The sequence below is a fragment of the Moschus berezovskii genome, chromosome 22 (assembly GCF_049115385.1).
Source record: "Moschus berezovskii isolate FMDL1 chromosome 22, NW_MosBer_1.0, whole genome shotgun sequence".
NCBI lineage: Eukaryota > Metazoa > Chordata > Mammalia > Artiodactyla > Moschidae > Moschus > Moschus berezovskii.
Genome location: NC_142481.1, coordinates 12,345,952 through 12,365,914, shown reverse-complemented (window position 1 = coordinate 12,365,914; position 19,963 = coordinate 12,345,952). Strand labels below are relative to the sequence as shown.

Sequence of the window (19,963 nt, the reverse complement as noted above, 5' to 3'; positions counted from 1 at the left end):
CTCACGAATCAGGGACCTTGGGATGAGGAGCTGCTCCCCGATTCCTGTGAGTTCACGCTGGGGCTCTCTCCTCCCCTGTGGTCACTCCCTTGGGATGGAGGATCAGGAGTTTGATCCAGGTCAGCTCTCTCAGAGAAGGAGAAGGACTCAAGCTGCCAGCCCAGGCCCTCCAAGGAGACTAGAGGATTCTCCCGAGTAGAGATGGGAGAGGGTGCGACTATCTGGGAACGAGCAGAGATCTGACTCCTCACAGGTAAGAGGCCCCTGTCCTCAGTCCTGACTCCAGGAGGAATAAAGTCCCGTCCTGGAGCAGCTGTGGGCACTTGTAGGTCTCCTCCCACTCTGACGCCAGGGCTCCTGTGTCCATAAGGAACATTCTCTGACCCCTCGGTGTCACACTGGGTGGGGGGTGGGGTGGCTTCTCTTATGTAGATTCCCTTATCTATTTCAGTTCAGTTCAGTTCAGTCGCTCAGTCATGTCTGACTCTCTGCGACCCCATGAACCGCAGCAAGCCAGGCTTCCCTGTCCATCACAAACTCCCGGAGTTTAGCCAAATGTCCATTGAGTCGGTGATGCCATCCAACCGTGGTGGGGTCTCTGGGGCTTTGGGGAGACGGTGGCAGTGTCGAAGGTAAAGGACCTCAAGGACCTTAGGTTTCCTCCTAAGACAACTCAAGCATATGTCAAGTGTTTACATATCTGTCGTCCCCTTCTCCTCCTGCCCTCAATCTTTCCCAGGATTAGGGCCTTTTCAAATGAGTCAGCTCTTCGCATCAGGTGGCCACAGTATTGGAGTTTAAGCTTTAGCATCAGTCCTTCCAGTGAACACCCAGGACTGATCTCCTTTAGCATGGACTGGTTGGATCTCCTTGAGGTCCAAGGGACTCTCAAGAGTCCTCTCTAACACCACAGTTCAGAAGCATCATTTCTTCGGCGCTCAGCTTTCTTCACAGTCCAAATCACACATCCATACATGACCACTGGAAAAACCAGAGCCTTGACTAGATGGACCTTTGTTGACAAAGTAATGTCTCTGCTTTTTAATATGCTGTCTAGGTTGGTCATAACTTTCCTTCCAAGGAGTAAGCGTCTTTTAATTTCATGGCTGGGATCACCATCTGCAGTGATTTTGAAACCCCCCCAAAACAAAGAGTATTTATTGAGCATGTGTGACATGTCAGCCCTGGGTTGTGTCCTGGACTCCAGAGAATAGGATAGACGTGGACTCCGGGCTCACATACCTGACCTTGTGATGGGGAGACAGACAGAGAAGATCCTGGAAATAAGGAGCTAATTATAATGGAGGGATGGACTGAAGAGGAAGGGTCTGGTGCATCCGGAGTCTGTCATGGAATCTCAGCTGGAATGGGAATCCTGGAAGGCACCCCTGAGAAAGTGATCTTTTGACTAAGACGTGAATGGTGAGCAGACCCTCAACAGAGAAGGACAGCAGGCTCAGAGGGCAGAGCTACCTGAGGGGAGTCTAGCCTTCAGGTGGGCCTGGCTGGGAGGAGCGGCTGACAGAGTCCAGTGTGGGGAACTGGGAGAGTGGGGAGGACTGTGGACGGAGTAGGTTGGTGAGGGTCAGACTGCTGGGCGGTGGGAGCTGCTAAGTGGGAAGGAGGTGGGCAGCCCTGTGGAGGCTCCAGACTGTGGAGGAGCTCCACCGCCCTCTGGTGGCCATGGAGGGGAGTGTCGAAGGGAAAGGACCTCAAGTAGGTTTTCTCCTAAGACAACTCAAGCATATGTCAAGTGTTTACATATCATTTCACAAATCCAGGTACAGAGGATGCTGGCAGGCTACCGGCACGAGGTCGCAAAGGATCGTATACGACCAAGCGACTAACCCTTTCAACACTACATATCATTTATGCTGAATCATGTCCCACTCTGAATTTCCAACATCGAGAGATCTTCTCTTATATATCCCACTCCAATATTTCATCCAGTTGAGATTTGTGTTGATACCAGGCCAATTTCTCTCTGTAGAAGAGGATGCAGTTGCAACATTCTCAGTCCTCGGGCAGGACGGGAGCATCTGTAAGTAGGAGGAGGGTAAGGAAACGTCCGTGTGTCCTGCCTGTGCCAGAGGGTCCACGTGGACTCGAAAAGGCTTCATTTCCTTTTCTCCCCCGACCCCTTAGTGTCTCCCCCAAGGGGCAAGGCCAGGTGGAATTGGAAGACCAGGGGTGGTGCAGTGATTCTGTCTCTGCCCCATCAGGGGACCTGGTCTTCATGGTGGGAAGGAAGGTGGGGCTTCTCCATAGGCTCCTGATCAGAGATTCTTTCAGCAAAAGGGACACCGGGATTGAGCATGTTAGCTCCGGACTCTGTCCCTGTCACCCTGTGTGATTGTAGTAACTGAATTATTTGGATCTAATGGCCTCTTTAGCATTCTAGTTTAATTATTAGATTGTTTTTACTTCTTTTTACCTTTTGATATTTGAAGTTTCAAAGGTGAATTTCCATCTTCCTTGAGCCTGAGCAGGGTTGGTGCCAGGGCAGTTCAGTTGTCTGAAAGGTTATTTTTTATAGTAGCTTCAGTTTCACAGCAAAAGTGAGGGTAAGGGATCAAACCCATGTCCCATTCACTGAGCCATCAGAAAAGTCCTCTAAACGATGCTTAACTTGTAGATAGACACTGGTTCATCATGGCCACCGCACACATGAGGTTTCCATATTTGAGCATGGGTAAATAAACAAGCGATGTATGTCATCCTTTTTGAATTTACAGACACACAACCATTGACTCTGTATTCATCAGCCCTGATGGTGTGACTTGGGCAGCAGGACTTTTACTGCCATTGTGGTTGTTCTAGTTGCTAAGTCCTGTGCAACTTTTTTGTGACCCCTTGGACTGCAGCCCGCCAGTCTCCTCTATCCATGGGATTTCCCAGGCAAGAACACTGGAGTGTGTTGCCATTTCTTCTCCAGGAGATCTTCCTGAGCCAGAAATCAAACCCGGGTCTCCTGAATGGGGAGGAGGATTCTTTACCACAGTGCCACCAGGGAAGCCCATGTTGCTGACGATCACTTGCTCAAACCCATGCAAGTTACAGTACCAAGTTGAACCCTAATGGAAGCTATGGAAGCTGGGTAATTTTCATGTATCCACTAAGTTCATCAGTTGATAAAATGTACACTCGGGTGTAGAATGTTGAATATTGAGGAGGTCCTACACTTGTGGGTCGCAGGTTATCTAGGAAAACCTCATGTGTGGGGCGGCCATGATGAACCAGTATCTATCTACAAGTTAAACATTGTTAAGAGGACTTTGCTGGTGGCTCAGTGGATAGGAATCTGCCTGAAAAAGCATGGGACACGGGTTTGATCCCTGCTCAGGAGGATTTCACATGCTTCTGAGCAACTAAGGCCATGCATCAGAACTACTGAGTCTGTGCTCTAGAGCCCAAGAGCTGCAACGACTGAAGTCTGCTTGCCTAGAGCCCATGCTCAGGAGTAGAGAAGCCACCGCAATGAGAAGCCGGCATTTCGCAATGAAGAGTAGCCCCTGCTCGTCGCACTAGAGAAAACGGGTGGAAAAGCAATGAAGACCCAGTGCAGCCAGAAATAAGTAAATAAATAAAAATATTTTCTTAAGAGTAGTTCAGAATTAAATGTTATTCCCGAAGTTGTAAGGTCTTCTTTTCATGTCCTTCTTTCTCAAACATCCAGAACACCATTGAAACATTGATTTTCCACAGGCTGAGGACCTGCTCTGCCATTGGGGTGACTTCACTACAAATCTGTTTTCAGTCTGGAACAGCCACTAGCGAGCATCCCACCTTTCACACTGACCATCAGCTCTGCAGTGAACATCCTCACCACAAATCTCGGCCCCCGTGGAGTATGACCCAGGAGCTCATTCATTCGGCACACAGGTATGAAGCTCCCTGCACCAGGCCTGGAGCGGGCCAGTGGACTCAGCAGAAGCAGGACAGGTGAATCCTTCCATGTCTGAGCTCCCAGCTCAGGGATCCTCTTAGAACTGGAATCCTGATCAACATGTGTGCACGCTGAATGTCACTGTATCCACTAAACTGCATTTGCATGGGGAGTATAGGAATATGTTCATTTCCAACATCCTCACCCTTTACAGAAAAATTCTGTGAGGAGATACCACATCTATATGTCGATCTCTCTGCCACACCCCATCCCTCCTTTATCCCCTACCCATCCTTCCATTCATCTTTTCATGAAGTCCTTTGGCTGTGCCCTTGTGGTTGATCAGATGCCAAGCCCCTGAGATACCCACAGTAGCTTTCTCTGCTGCTCCATTTAAACACCATGGTTCCACAGGTGGTGCACCTGAGCCCGGGTGATTCCTGCAGAGTCTGTCCCCATGGAAGGTAAGGGAGGCCCCTGGGACCCCGGTGACCATTAAACTGGGTATCTTGAGCATTTTGCATGACTGTTAGGGATGCCGGATGGGTTAGACCTGAGCCCTTGGGAAGCATAGTGCTGGTTTTGGGTGTCAGAGTTACCCCTGTCAATGGTACATTTACGGAGAAGAGGAAGTTTGGGGTGACTGTGGGAGTCCTACTTCCTTCTCTTCCCTGGGGTTCACAGGCAGACAGAGGAGCCCTCAGGTGACGGATTGTACCCTGGAGACTGGTCTTCGGGCCCCACTTGTCCTTCAGCAGGACCCGTGCTCTGTGGGAAGCATGGAGAGATGGCAGAAGCTCTCACACCAGGCTCGGGGCTCGGCCTAGAGGAGCTGGGAGGGTAGCCCAGGCGTTCTGCTCAGCCTTGCTCCCTGGGGGAGGGGGGATCATTTGGAGAGTGAGGGAATAGGAGGCTGTGCTCGGGGGGCCTCCAGGCTTGGTGATGGCTGTTCCAAGGTCAGGTACCGAGGGTCAGGACTTAATCATGAAACGCTCCCTCCAAGTTGTAGACAAGCCAATTATCTGACACTCAGCAGTGGGGAGATACTCTGAGGGACAAAGTTAGTTCTTAGACTCCTTGGGGACACGCTCCAGGTGCAGGAATCATTCACCTGGGAGTTATCATGTGTGTAGCTACAACTAATACACAGATAGCAGAAAGTGTTCCCGATTTATAAACTAGAGCAAAGTGGGTTATCCCTGCACACCTTCTACCATGTTCATCTTCCTTATAGAATAGAAATGGGCAGGATATCCAGCTGCCCCTTCTTATGGAGGCCCCTGGGTTGAGCACAGCAGAGACACTGTCCATGGTGCTGATGAGCACAAGCTACCTAGGGACTTCTGAGTTGTGGTCTGAGTCACATCTGCTTTCTTTTCATTCTGAAAAATTGGGCATTGCTAGAAAAGAAGATGCTTCCATGGTGGCTCAGATAGTAAAGAATCTTCCTGCAATGCGGGAGACCTGGGTTTGATGAGCCTACAGAGATGGGAATGGCTACCCACTCATAATTCTTGCCTGGAGAATCCCATGGCAGATGTGCCTGGAGGTTTACAGTCCATGGGGTTGCAGAGAGTTGGACAGACTGAGCAACTTTCACTTCACCGAAAGGAAGAGGTGGGGAGAGCTGCAGGGAGTGTGGACTGGCCTCAATCTCCAGGGCTCAGGGCCAGTGAGATTGCTGTGGACGTCATGGCAGGACTTGACCCCACATCAGCATGACAAAGTCCAAGCTGCCCAGAGCAGATTGCAGTGAGGGAAGAAGACGACCACGGCCTTGAGAAGAGTGGTATGCAGAGCAAAGAACCATACAAGATGTCCACAACCTCAAGCCCACAATCCGAGAAATGTGCCCCATGATTAAGGAAACCTACAGATGAGTGACCGACAACTGCTAGCCCAGGTGTGTGGTGGGGGCTGCAGGTGAGATCCGGGTGGGAAGGGCCCTTGGGACACTTTGAGGAGGGGACAGGTAGGCCCTTTGCCGTGGTAGCCAGGTTGAGTTTTAGGTAGAGCCCTGTGACTCCGCCCAGAGGCGTGTGTGTGTGTGTGTGTGTGTGTGTGTGTGTAGAGCCCTGTGACTCTGCCCAGAGGCGTGTGTGTGTGTGTGTGTGTGGTAGCCTCATACTCCACACTGGAGAACAAAGTGGAAACCAGCGGGAAGTGGACAGAGGTCATGGGAAGTTCCTGGGAGGGCCTTGGTCAGAGCATGGCTTCTGGGTCCCTCTTACTTGGGTGACTCTTGATTGCTCCTCGGGGTCCCCCCAGAGATAACGATGTCCTCAGGGCTTAGGCCCTTAGGGAAACAACAGAAACCCATGGAAAGTGTAGACATTCTGGATCCTAGATCTGTGGACAGACAAAAGTCCCTGTCCCATCGCTGACTCAGTGGAGATTAGTGGAAGCAAACTCCGGGGTAAGTGACAGACAGGGAACGCTGGAGTGCTGCAGTCCACAGGGTCCCAAAGAGTCGGACAAAACTTAGCGACTGAACAACAAAAAGTCATCTGAGGCAGCCACCAGTTGGGGCCAGCAGAGACTGGTGAGGAGGGCCAGAGGGCTCAGGACACCAAGAGGTCTCATCCATTATATTTATCTCACACACGACTCGTCCTTCCTGACATGTGTTCTAGTGGGTCTCAGATGGCCCCAGATTCTGTGCTCCAGAGACTCCATTCCAAGTGAGCAAGCACTGGGAGGTGTCTGGGACCCCAGGGCAGTGTGAGGACTGCTGAGTGCCCACGTGGCTGCGAAGGGTCTGATGACCCTCCTTTCCTGTTAGCATGCCCCACCTCCATTCTCACAATCTTCCCCTTCCTTTCCCCCAGGGAGTAGATGGGGAGGTCAGGTAACTAGAGCTAATACTTTCCCTGTGGGACCATGGAGAAACTGGAGCAGAGATTCAGGTGAATTTCTTGCTGGACAGGACCCAAGGGCAGTGTACTTTGCAAGCAGGGGAAGGAAAGTGCTCTTGATTCGGATCTCGGGTGGTCCACAATGGGTCACAGGCCCAGTCACTTGGCCTGTTGGGACCTCCCCCGACTGTGGGAATCGCAGCCTGAGTTCTGGTCCATCCAGGGTTCAGGGCAGCCTGTCAGGGTCTCCAGGAATCCAGGAGGGACCCTGAGCCTGGGCCCAGGTTCCTAAATAGCCTCAGGTCTCAGAGCTGGTTCTCTGCCTCAGGCTCCACCTCTTGACCTCACTCGGGGTTTGGGTCTCAGATAAGCTCTTTCGCACTGTCCGTAAGGAGATGTATCTGGAGGAACTAAGGACCCACATCTGCTTTGTGGTTGATACGACAGTAAATATCTGTGTCGGGGCGTAGTAATTCCTGCAAAAGAAAACCAATGCCTCGGAGCTCATGTAACCTTCTCAGATGACTTCCCAGGGACTTCCCAGCCCCGGGTCCCCCAGGACTGCTCTGTTGGCAGTCTGGTTGTGTTAGAGGTTTTTGGCCCAGGTCCCCCTCTTCTTCATCCCTTTCCCATCCTTCCTGCTCTTTCTTGGACCTCCAAGCACAGCCAGGTGTGCAAGGGGCATTTCCTCGGCCCCTTGGGCTTATTGGACCAGAACTTGGATCCCCACACTCACCTGGTATATGGGAACTGGTGATCTGGCATCAGCTGCGGAGGCCTGGGCATGGGAGTGAACAGGCATAGGGAAAGAGGGAAGGAGAGTCATTTTTCCCAAGCAGCCATCTCCAAGCCTGCAGCCCCTCCCCCAAATCCGATCTGGGCTCTGTTTCCCACCCTTGTTAGCCTGGCTCCCCTGACTGATGATCCAGTGCCCACTCTCTTCCTGGCTGAATCCAAGGTTCTCCTGTGGTCAAGTCAGTCTCAGGATAAGGTGGCGAGTGGTCATGTCCCTGAAGTGCATCCAGTTCCTAGCTTGGTGGGACTTGCCATGTCCTAACTACCCTTATGAGCTTCCCTGGTGGCTCAGAAGGCAAACAATCTGCCTGCAATGCGGGAGACTGAGGCTTGATCCCTGGGTCGGGGAGATTCCCTGGAGAATGCAATGGTAACCCATTCCAGTATTCTTGCCTGGAGAAATCCATGGACAAAGGACCGTGGCAGGCTACAGTCCATGGGGTTGCTTGAGTTGGAAATGACTGAGTGACTTTAAACTACCCTTGAGTGAAAGGGGTCTGCACAGTGCGTCAGGGTTGGACATTCCCCCTGCCCTGAGCCTGTGAAGCTGGGAGGCTGGGGAGAAGAGACAAGGAAGGGATGTACTTACCTGGGAGACAGAGCTGCCAGATGGACCACGTCCTGGGAGAAGAAATGGGGGTGAGCACCTGGGCTGTGAGGAAGCTTAGCCCATTCTCTTAGGAGAGGTTGGATGTCCACCTTCTGGAGAACCATGGGAGAAAGATCCCCACCAAGGGAGAGACACTCTGGCAATTTCAGGCCCCAGTGAGGGTGAGGGAGCCTCCCAGGATTCTAACCCATAGGACAAGCAGACTAGCCAATCGGGGTCCCCTGTGCTGAAGCCCCAGAGAAAAGGCCTGAGTCCCTGGGGGTGGCAGGCAGGAACAGACAAGGCAGGGCCTGACTGGGGCTCCCCGCTGTCCTGGGCTGAACAGACACTCACCTGAGGTGGACGCTGGGGGCGAGTTCCCTCTGTTGTGGTGCAGGCAACCAGGGTTAGGGAAAAAAATAAGCTTATTTGTGAGCAGTGTAGATGTAGGTCAAGGCTTTGGTGTCAGAACACGGGACAGGAGGATACCCACATCCAAGCAGAGGCTAGACACCTCCTTTCTCCACCAAGGCTGCAGAGAGGGGAGGGTCCAGCAAGGAAGCTGAGGAAAGTCCGTAAGAAGCCGTATCTGCCCTGAGTCCAGAGGGGCAGGACCACAGGCTAATAGGGTTCAGGAGAAAGTGGTTAGTGATGCCCTAAGGCACTTGGAAAGGCATCCATCCATCCAAAGGCTTTGTCTGAGTGGATTCATCACACTTATGGAGAAACTAGGGCCAGTGCATGGGGAGGAAAGGGGAAGCCAGTGACTCTGGGATCCCACTGGGTGCAGTGTCGCTGCTGTGGCCACCTGCCCTCATCCAGGAGCTGCTGAAATGCAACTGTGGCCTTGTCCTCTGTCTCCATCTACCTGGACCTTCAGTGTAAAGACCACCTGCTGACCTGGCGTGATGTTCTGTCTCATGTTCCGGGGCTGCTGTTAACGCAGCTGCCAGCTGGGGGCATTTGACCCAACGTGGCCTGTCCAGACTTCCACTCTCTAGCCAAGTGTGGTCTTGGCGAGGACAACCCTCAGATCCTGGCCCTGTGACTGCCCCTCATAGAGTAGTTGGATTTAAATACACAGGAAGAGATACCTTTCTCTGAGTACTTACTACCTGCCAGCCTACATATAGGGAACTAGGACAAGGAGGGGTCTTAATTCTGTTAACGGATAGATGAGGCTTCCCTGGTGGCTCAGAGGTAAAGAATCTGCCTGCCAACGCAGGAGATGCGGGTTCGATCCCTGGGCCAGGAAGATTCCCTGGGGAAGGAAATGGCAACCCACTCTAGTATTCTTGCCTGGAAATTCCATGGACAGAGGAGTCCATGGAGTGGCAAAGGATTTGGACAAAACTTTGCGACTAAATAACAAAATAAATGAGTAAAGTGTTAAAGAAGCTGCCACAGGTCAATACCTGGTGAGGGAGGAACTGAAGGACGAAAGAGAATATCCATGGGGAAGTGGGGAGGTCCTGGAGATCCAGGCCGAAAACTGGAGGATGGGGTGTCCTTCTTCTAGGACTAGGGTCAACCTGGAAGCAGGAGCAGAATCTGGGAATGGCACTGTACCTGTGAAGGAAAATGAAACATCCCAGGGCAGCCACCAGTGTCAGGACAAACAAGACCCCAATCACGATGCCGATAATGGCCCCCACACCGAGGGCTCGGGTATTTTCTTGCCCTGAAAGCAGAAGAGAAAGAGAGAGGGGAAATGGGGTCCGAGTTCACTGGAGGGAATATCCAGAGGAGTCTTGCAGGGAGGGGGCCTGGTGAGGAGGAGGGAAATGCTCTGAGGTCTGTGTGTGGCTGTGCTTTGTCATCACAGCTTCTTCCTGACTCTCCCACTGCACGAGGTTGCATCATTTTTCTCTTTATCAAGTTTGAAACTGGGACTTGCTCTAAGTCTCACTCTCTCACTGTAGCCACTTCCGTGTCCTGTTCATTTTCCTCTGAAGGGCTCTTTTCGTCTCACATTATGGCCCCTCCCTCTGAGTTTTTGTTTCCATCACAATTGTCGGTCTTAGATGGTGGTTCTTTTCCAGTCCACTCAACGTTGATTAGTAGTAATAACATTAATGAACTGTTTCCAGGTCCTCCTGTGGGACTGGCATAGTGGGAAATCCTTTACACCCATTTGCTCTGATCTTTCCATCCCCATGAGGGAGGGGTTGTCATCCCCGCTGTGCATACACAGATTTGAGACACACAGTTCTTCAATAAAGGAATGGAGTCATAGAACTAGGACCAGGTAAACCCAAAATGTAACCGAGTTGTTTGACTCTACAGCCAAAAACCACAACGTTGGAAACCAAAATATCACCTGTGAAAACATTTCTTGCATGCTGACTCTGTGTAGGCAAGAACTTTACCTACAGGAAGAATTTTAATCTCACTCACTTCCTAGTGAACATCCTTCACAGCAGCCCTAAGATTCAACCCTTCCTCTCCAGTTTTACAGATGGGGAAACAGAGGCACAAGATCCAGCGCCTTGCCTACAGTCACACAAGTCTCACAAACAATAACCAAACTACGACAAAATTAGCTAAGCTTTGCATAATTAATTAAACACATTGTTCTACAGGCTCCGAAAGGAGACTACCCACGTCCCCATTATTTGCATTCATTACACACCCACTTCCAGTGAACTTACAAGGGAAGATGCAAAGGTGTTGAAGGTCACTTAGATTGCTCAGCTGGGGAGTGGGCGTCACATCTGCAGACTCTGACTGGGAGGAGACCCTACCCTGATTGGACCCTGCATCCTTCGTCCTGACACTGTTGCTTGTCTGGGACAGCATCACCTTCTCAGGGAGCTGGAAACTCTGCTCATTGAATCACTGACTATTGGATGCATGTCCCCATATCACTTTGTCTGTTTGCACCCAGATTGGAAGGTTCATGGGATTTCTAAGAGGGAGGGCTTGACTACCAAAGAGCATGACCTTGTCTGTGGTTCCAGATCATTGTATTGGTTCCTCTGTCCGTGGAATTCTCCAGACAAGAATACTGGAGTGGGTTGCCATTTCCTCCTCCAAGGCATCTTCCTGACCCAGGGATCAAACCTGCATCCCTCAGTTTCCTGCATTAGCACTGGCAGGCAGGTTCTTTGGTTCTTTACCACTAGCCCCACCCTTGAAGCCCCTAGAGAGGGAAGAGGGTACATCAAACGTGACCACAAGTCCAGTTCCTCGGTTGATGCCATCTGAGAGCTCCTTGGGATGAGCCTTCCTTCTCAGGGTCCCAAACTAGCCTCCTTTCTGTTGTGGTCTTCTACTGCTAACGTGCTTGCCTGAGACTGACCCAGGTAGCTACATAATCAATGTCCATGTCTAAAGCACTGGAGTCCTTAGTGTGAGGGGATGGCTGTCTCCATATTGGGGAGGTCTGAGGAGAACCTGCTCCTCGAGAAAGATGTGTTCTTCCTCATTGTTAAATTATTCAAACAGGGTTGAAGAAAATCTGGAGCTGAAGTATAAGAACTGAAAACAATAACTTAGAAGGGTGATTCCTCAGTACATCTGAGCAGGTAGAAGAAAGCATCAGTGAACATGAAGATAGAAGAAAAAAGAAGTTATTCAGACTGGGGCGTAAAAAGGGAAAAAAATGAGGACTAGTGACTCCAGGCAAAGTATTATGCAGAACTCCATCAGGTGGACAAACATAAGCAGTATGGGAGTTCTTGAAGTAGAAGAGAGAGGAAAAAGCAATGAAAAATATATATAAAAAATAAATGATTTAAAACTTTTGAAACTAGATGAGATCACATACTAGAGATGGTTAAGGAACTCCAAAGAAAAGGTAAGTCAAGGTAAGACACTGTGACACAATATAGTCAAATTGTTGTAATACCGAGGGAAAGAGGAAGTGAAAAACGCAGCAAGAGAGAAGTGACTTATCAAGTACAGTGGATCTTCAATAAGTGAAAAGCAAATTTCACACCAGAAGGTATTGGGATGACTGATTTAAGTCCTAAAGGGAAGACTGTCAGCCAGGAAACCAATGTACAGAGAACCTCTCCTTCAATGAAGCTCAAATTAGGACTTTCCCAGATAAACAAGAGTCGAGGGAGTTTATTCCTTGGAGACATGGCATATATGAAATGTGAAAGGAATCCTGACTGAACAAACACTACGCAGTAGTTCAGAACCACAGGGATACGTAAAGAAGAGTGGTCAAAATGACACAGAAGCTAGCGATCTCACTTAAGCCAGTATCATTGTCTTTGATGTAATCGGTAGTTTTTGTTTTTTATTTCAAAGGTATTACATGTAACAATATTTATAAATCTATATAACAGGCATATATTGTACAAGGATGGCTGAAATCTATGAGAGTAAGTGTATAGAATGGGGGGATGGAGATGGATAGGAGCACATTGTTTGTATTATACATCATAGGATCTAGCTGGTATTTCAACTTGATAGTTATATGTTTAAGGTATAACTGTCATCTTCAAGTTAGGTACTAAGAAAAGAAATGAAATATACTGGAAAGGGGAAGAATAGAATCAAAATGACACATATGAAAGGAAATCACCTAAATACCAAAGAGGAAGTCTTAGATTAATTAATGAATAAAGCATGTAGGACATATAACAAATAGAGAGATGGCAGAAGCTCTTTGCTATCAGGAAGTCTTTGAATGATAGATGGCCTCAACCTTCAAACTAAAGGCAGAGGTTGACAGAATGGATAAAAATTATGACCCATCTCTATACGCTCTTCAAGGGACTCACTTCAGATACAAAGACATAGAAGGCTGAAGTAAGGTTGAGAAAAGATATTCTATGCAAATAGTAATAAAAAGAGAATTGTGGTGGCTGTATGAGCGTCTGATATAACAATCTCTAAATCATAAAAGCCTGCAAGAGACATTAGTGTTAGCCGCTCAGTCGTGCCCGACTCTGCGACCCCATGGACTGCAGCCCACCAGGCTCCTCTGTCCATGGGATTCTCCAGGCAAGGATACTGGAGTGGGTTGCCATTTCCTTCTCCAGGGGATCTTCCCAACCCAGGGATCGAACCCAGGTCTCCTGCACTGCAGGCAGATCCTTTTCCGACTGAGCTACAAGGGAAAGGAACTTACATATCGAGAAAAGTTTCCATTCACCAAGGGAATCAGACAATTATAAGCATCATGCACCTAACAACACCAGAGTTGTGAATCAAAAGTGGACAGCATTGAGGGGAGAAATAGCTCTGTCATAACAGTGACACTGCAACACCCCACCTTCAGTAATGGACACAGCAGTCCAGAGAATCAGTGAGAACTAGAGACTGTGAAAGCACTGTAAACCAGAGACCTAATGACCAATAACAACACACAATCAGAGGAGTTTATGTTTCGCAAATTATAGTCCTCAAGGCCCCCAACTCTCACCACACTCGACACCGCCCATCCTGTTAGGAAATGGTGTCACTTCCACTGTAGAGACGATGGTGCAACGAAGAAAGACAAGTGGAGGGACCTGGAATTGAATGTAAGCCTGTATCACAGCAGCGCCAACTCACATACTGACACTTACTGCCTGAAGACATGTCTGCTGTGGTTCCACTTTCATTGGAGCACGAATTCACAAAGCTCTACAAAGTGCCTCGTGAACACCACTGTACACGTAAGAAAAAGGAGATTTAGGCTTTGACTCACTGGGGCTTCCCAGGAGGCACTAGTGGTAAAGATCCCGCCTGCCAATCGGGAAACATAAGAGACACGGATTCAGTCCCTGGGTGGGGAAGATCCCCTGGAGGAGGACACGGCAACCCCTGCAGTGGAAGGTGGAGTCTTAACCCCTGGACCGATTTTAGTGCTGCTTCCAGCGGCCTCGCAACAAGGCTTCACAGCAGAGGGCCAGGAGAAATCAGGGGATGAGGAGGGCAGAGACAGCACACGTTCCAATTGCTTGACGTGAAGGAAATGAGATGACAGGATAATCGTTGGTGGAATTAATAAAGGAAGGTTATCCAGGTTAAAATGGGCTTCACTGGTGGCTTAAATGGAAAAGAGCGCCTGCAGTGCAGTAGACACAGGTTTGATCCCTGGGTCAGGACGATCCCCTGAGTAGCGAATGGCAACCCACTCCAGGATTCTTGCCTGGGAAATCCCATGGACAGAGTATCCTAGTGAGCTATAGCCTGTGGTGTCCCAAAGAGTCGGACACCACTGAACGACTCACACAGGAGGCAATGATGGTTACTCACAGGTCACACTCAGCCTGAGGGGGTCACTTTTGCTGGAGTTGCCCCTGTTGGAGACCTCACACTGATAACCTCCAGCGTCCTTTCTGCTGATGGGGTCTATGATGAGGGTTCTATTGTCCGAGGACAGTGTCATCCTCTCTGTGAGGGGGAGACTCTGGCCTTTGAGGAACCATCGTATGGAGACCCCAGTCTCATCTGTGAGGCAGGTCAGGACCACGGGACCCTCATGTTCTGTGACTGTGGTGTTGCTGGCGTGGAGGGAGGGCCGTGCCATTGGGTCTGTGGAGAGACAGAGGGGTGACTGCTGAGAGTGGGTCAGGGGTCTGGGCCATGCTTTCTCTTGGAGATCTCAGCCAGCCCCGGGCCCCAGTGACCTCTGTAAAGGCGCCTGTAAGGAAGGCCCTGAGTCTTTGTTCAGGTGACAATGGGAAAGAGATGATCACACATCTCCTCTGACCCTCATATCACGCCAGGGGGACCCTTGCCTGGTTGCTGGGACAACACTCTAGTATTGGACTGCTCTGTGCTATCATCCCTGGGAACCTTGGTTTTCCGACTGTGGTGCCATCCAGGCCAGGCAGGGAATGTAGGATCTGAGAGTACACGTTATGATTGGGGATACAGAGAACCTGGGCATGTTGCTGGGCCTCACATTGGCAAGTCGGGAGCATGGTGTGGCTGGGTTAGAGGCTGTGTGGCAGGAGAGGTTGAGGTTCCCCTCTGGATGGAAACAGAAGTCTGAGGGGGAAGTGGTGGGGTGTTTGGACCATTTGGAGCAAAGAGCATAAAGTCACACGTGGTGCAATCAGAGGAAAGGGAAGTTCCTGGTCTGTATAGGGCCCCTGGGTCCTTCTGAGCTGTTCACATATTTGTCTGAAAAATTTGCAGTCATTACCCTTCACGCTCACTCATTGTGAGTCTGACGTTAATTTGTTTCTCGCATCATATTCTGGTGATCCTCAGCCACCAAGACAGAGCAGCCCACCCCATCCCTGTCTTCATTCAAGGTGGACCTGCCTGGACTTGCCTGAAACAGGAAGTCATGTCCAGCCTGGGTGTCCAGGGGTGACGGGCCATGTACTCGGACCTGAGAGGGATGGGTGTGGATTGGCCTCTGGCAGCGTGCATTTGGGCGGGCAGCTCAGGTCACATAGGAACAGAGGCTACTCACAGAGGACATGCAGGGTGAACGGGTCACTGCGGCTCACACTCACTGGGTTCCGGGCTTCACACACATAGGGTCCTGCGTCATTCCTTGTCACGGTGACTACTGTGAGAGTCCTCTTGTCCTTGGACAGTTCCAGCCTGGTGCTGCTGGGGACGCTCTGACTGTTGATCCACCAGGTGTAGGAGGTGTTCTGGGTCTCAGCTCCACATGTTAACACCACAGTGTCCTCATGCTCCCAGGGGTTGGAGTTGTTGCTGGTAATGACGGGGGTGGGTAGCACCGCTGTGCAGGTAACAGAGAGTAGACATCCCTGAGCCTCCCTGGTGGCTCAGACAGTAAAGAATCTGCCTGCCAGTCAGCAGACCTGGGTTCAATCCCTGGTTTGGGAAGATCCCCTAGAGATGGGAATTGCTACCCAGTCAGTATTCTTGCCTGGAGAATTCCAAGGACAGCGGAGCCTGCTGGGCTATAGTCTGTGGGGTAGCCAAGAGTGGGACATGATTGAGCAACTAACACTTTCCCTTTCTTTATACCTTTGCCTCCTCTAGAAACATCTTTAAACAAAACTGTCATCCTTCTGTCAGTCAGACAGTCTTTAAAGAGTAAGGCAGGCTTGTGTATGGCAGGAGAAATGCATGGGGAGCTGAGCTCAGAGAGTGTGAGGCCACCTTGCTCTGTGTCTGGGAGAGGCACAGGCTTCCTTGGGGGTTGACTGTGCAGCAGCGTTTAGTGGCGGGTGGGAATCAGAGACCACCTGGCGTCTGTCCCGGTTTCATCAACCAGCCTCAAGAGAGCGTTCCCTGGGCTTCATCCTGGGGATGAGGAGCTGCCTGGAGCTCCTTCTCCTCTCTGTTCCTCCCTGGGGGTGCTGAGATTTCTCTGGAGTCTCCAAGTCCCCCAGGGCAGTTGACTAACAGCCTGGGGACCTTGCACCTGTGTGCTCTCCATGCTGAGTCTCAGGAGTAGGACGAGGTTGTGCCCCTGTGCGGATGTGGCTCTCAGGGCTGAGCCCTGGCTGGTGACCAGCTCAGGAGCCTAGGGATCTGGCACAGGCTTCCCAGTGTCACTGGAGGCAGGAGCCCTGGGACAGCGTCTGGGAGGGGCTTCCTGGGGCTGAGCTTCTCTGTGAGGATCCCTGGGGGCCCTCAGGCCAGGGTCTTCCCTGAGTCCTGCAGGGTCTTCCTCAGGGTCATGGTCACGGGGCGGGACCCAGGCGGCTGGACTGAGAGTGCTCTCCCTCTGCTGAGTCCCTCCATCAGACCGTCCTTCCCTCTACACAGTGTCTGTAGGGTCTGGGTTCCTGGAAAGCGTTTCTGACCCTTCGGAGTTTGTCTCCACAGTATGTGTCCTGCACTGAATGTTCAAACCCCAACTTGGGACATAATGCAGAGGGGGATGGAGGCACCATCCGGGTCTGTCAGTCCTGTGTGTGTGAACAGAATTCAACCACCCCCCCTACCAAACACCTTGAGGTCAGAGAGAAGGCACTCACTGTATATGCAGAGATATCCAGTCTTTCCTTCTGTCTCTAAATCAACCTTTGTAACGAGCAGCATGTAGGATCCTGTGTCTTTCTGGGTGACGTTCTGGATCAGCAGGGTTCCGTTGGGGTAAACTGTCTCCCGACTGCTGTATGCAGGCCCTCTGGCAGTTACATTAGTGTCTACTCTGTATGATGTGATTAGCTGGCTGTTGTCTACCCTTTCTCCTCTGTGCCAGGCATAGCCTAGAGGATTCTCTGGCACGTTGCGGGCAAGTAGAAGAACATCCGTCCCTTCTGCAGCAAGGCGGGGCACCGTTTCAATAATGAACTGGGCAGTGGTGGGCGGGGTCCAGAAAGTTAAGAGTGAGACTAGGAGGGAAGAGAGAGAAACCAGTTAATATCTGACCAGTGTCGGGGAGGGGAACATGGCGCCCTGGGTCCCGAGCAGGTCTCTTCATCCCTCAGCCTCGGTGTGTGAGTGTATGTGTGTGTGTGTGTGACTGTGTGTGTGTGTGTGACTGTGTGTGTGTGTGTGTGTGGTTCAAGGTCAGCAGCATGACCCCCATCACTTCAGCACCTCTGGGCTCGTTTTTTCCTGTTTCCCCAGCTGTGCCCTGGCTCACTCCCTTGCTGCCCTCACACGCCTGCTCACACTCAGGGCCTCTTGGGAGCTGCCCCTCCCCCGACCACCTGCTCTAAAGACCCTCCGTGTTCACTTGCTGACCCTTCCCTGCTCTTTTCCTGCGGGACGCCTGTCAGCACGTGCCAGCACATTCTCCATCTCTCTGCTTGTCTGTCTTCCTCCCCGCAGAGCGTGGGCTCTGTGAGGGCAGGGGCTTGTCTGATCCTGCTTGGAACCCAGTGCCAGGACCAGGCTCCAGATATTAATACCTGGGGATGAAGGAAGGAGTGTTCCCTGGAATTCTGTAGCCTGGTGTTAGTTTCTTAGGGTGCTGGGTAAGGACAACGTTTGCTGTCCTGGTTATGTCTTTTTCTGTAGTGACACAATAAATTGTTATTATTGTCATCAGTTTTCAACAATTCTGCTCCGTGAAGAATAACTCATAAAACCTACAGCAGTTGAGGTCTCCCCGCCCCTCACCAGCTCTAGTTCATGGAGCGTCCCCTGTGGCTGAGCCCCCCGCCCTCCCCTGCTCCCCTGTCCTCTGCCCTCGGGTCTGAACAGAAGCCCTCTGTCCCCTCAGAGCCCTGTCTCCCCCAGGGACCAGCCAGTCTCTTGTTCTCCAGTCTCGGCCCACTCCCTAAAATTGTCCCCCTCACCTGCCAGGAGGAGCCTGTTCCAGGGGACATGCCTCCTGCTTGCAGGGCCTGACGGGGCCTCCATGGTGCCTGCTGTCTGCTGTGTCCCTCTGTCTGAGGAGAACTTCCTCTCCAGAAACGCTCACGAGCACTGCAGTGCTTGTGTGAGCTGTGCTGTCCTTCCTGCTCTGTGCTGGGCCTGACCCCGGGGCAGGAGCGCTTGGCTGGGTCACGTGGCCCGGGGCGGGGTCTCTGCCCAGGCCCCGCCCTCTCCCTCCCCTCTCATCCTGCCCTCCCTGCTGGCCCCCTTCCCCTTCTGTCTGTATTTCTAGTCCCTGAACTCTGCCGAGTCCTCTGCCTTCCAGAGGAGTGAGTTTCCACCTACACACACACACACACACATCTACACACAGCCCTACACACACATGCCCACATACACAGACCTACACACACACACCCCTACACACACATACATAGCTACACACAGACACCTACATACACACACATGCACACACACACAGCTACACACAGACACCTACATATACACACGTCTATACACACACACACACCCTTACCTGGAAAACACAACCTTGGGGTGTCCTAGTCCATCCCTGGGACTCTCCAGGCAAGAACACTGGAGTGGGTTGCCATTGCCTTCTCCAGGGACAGAGACCCAGAACCGGGTGTCAGAAGGACCTGCAGTTCTCAGGTGAGAAGGAAAGGTTTGCTGTGTGTCCTGGGCAGAGAGGAACCTGGTGCGGAGGCTGGGCTGACTGGGCTCCCTGGTCCTCGGGTCAAGTTCCGGGAGGCTCTCCTTCTCCCTGTCTGTTGCCTGAGCCTGGGTTCAGAAACCACTCAGGTCCTCCTTGCCGTTACAGGGCCTCCTCTGCCACCCTGGCTGATTTTCCTGTGGTCACTGTGATCTTTCCCAGGGGTGGTTCCAGGCAGGGATGGGAGCTGGCATGGGTGCCCATAGGCCCCTAGAAGGTTGGGCAGCGTAGTGTGGGCACACAGGAGGGGCTCTGAGGATCTGTTAGAGGAGGGGTCCCCTGGGGTCTAATGATCTGAGGTGGAGCTGATGGAATAATAATAGATATAAGTGCACAGTGATTGTAACGTGCTTGAATTATCCCCAGACCACCCCCACTGCTGCACAATTGTCTTCCATGAAACCGGTCCCTGGTGCCTTTAAGGTGGAGACCGCTGTTTAGAGGGAGGGATGGAAATGAAGCTCCTTCACTACCTCCTTAGGCAAAGCAAAGTTCACCTGTTAATTTCCTTGTGTTGTCTATACTGCCCAATGTTGCCCCCTGGAGGTCATGAGCAGAGCTGGGGACAATGTAACAGGCTGCACGGAGGTGCAGGCACCAAACGGTGTGATCTGGCTCTGCGCCCTGGGCAGAGGTGGGTGCTGACCTCCAGACTGAGGGGCTATCATCTGGGGTCCAGGTCACTGTGGGTCCCCAGGCTTCCTGACTCCATCCCAGCACAGGGTGAGCCCAGGGAGAGGATGGGCATTATCCAGTGTCAGGAGAACCATCCATCCAGGTGGACGTGTGCTCAGGAGGAGCTCTCAGTCCCTGAGGCTTCAAAGGAAGGGCCGGTGGGGGGGTCTCTGGGGCTTTGGGGAGATGATGGCGGCCTGTGGGCTGGACCCCAGAAGGCACTGTTCTTGCCCCTCTCACAGCACTGCGGCTGCCCTCAAGTCGTCTGTGTCCCCATCAGTGGT

At 51.6% G+C, this 19,963-nt stretch overlaps 1 protein-coding gene across 7 annotated transcripts; it reads right to left on the bottom strand.

Annotated features, from left to right (window-relative positions):
* Positions 1-1,045: 1,045 nt before the first annotated feature.
* Positions 1,046-18,435, bottom strand: LOC148774345 (cell adhesion molecule CEACAM7-like). 7 transcript variants are annotated; one of them, XR_016035832.1, is made up of 10 exons: positions 18,256-18,435; positions 16,984-17,343; positions 15,495-15,773; positions 14,324-14,602; positions 9,541-9,806; positions 8,480-8,508; positions 8,126-8,157; positions 7,478-7,519; positions 2,435-2,515; positions 1,046-2,039 (listed from the first exon to the last, which is right to left on the bottom strand). XR_016035832.1 is itself a non-coding variant. In XM_088830295.1 (10 exons), exons 1-9 carry the CDS (start codon positions 18,317-18,319, stop codon positions 2,453-2,455), a joined length of 1,260 nt encoding a protein of 419 aa, XP_088686421.1. In that variant the 5' UTR covers positions 18,320-18,435; the 3' UTR covers positions 1,046-2,039; positions 2,435-2,452. The 7 variants fall into 7 exon arrangements, 6 of the variants coding, with proteins under 6 accessions (XP_088686421.1, XP_088686418.1, XP_088686419.1 ...); XM_088830295.1 differs by having other exon boundaries at positions 9,695-9,806; XM_088830292.1 differs by lacking the exons at positions 1,046-2,039; positions 2,435-2,515 and adding an exon at positions 3,573-7,217.
* Positions 18,436-19,963: the final 1,528 nt, after the last annotated feature.

Coding starts and splice junctions, on each gene's coding strand:
- LOC148774345 (XM_088830292.1), bottom strand. CDS start 18,319: ATGGAGGCCCCGTCAGGCCCTGCAAGCAGGAGGCATGTCCCCTGGAAC. Junction 9,807..14,323: donor CCTCAGGCTGAGTGTGACCT/GTGAGTAACCAT, acceptor TTCTGCTTTCAG/GGCAAGAAAATACCCGAGCC. Junction 8,509..9,540: donor TTCAGTTCCTCCCTCACCAG/GTATTGACCTGT, acceptor GCACCACAACAG/AGGGAACTCGCCCCCAGCGT.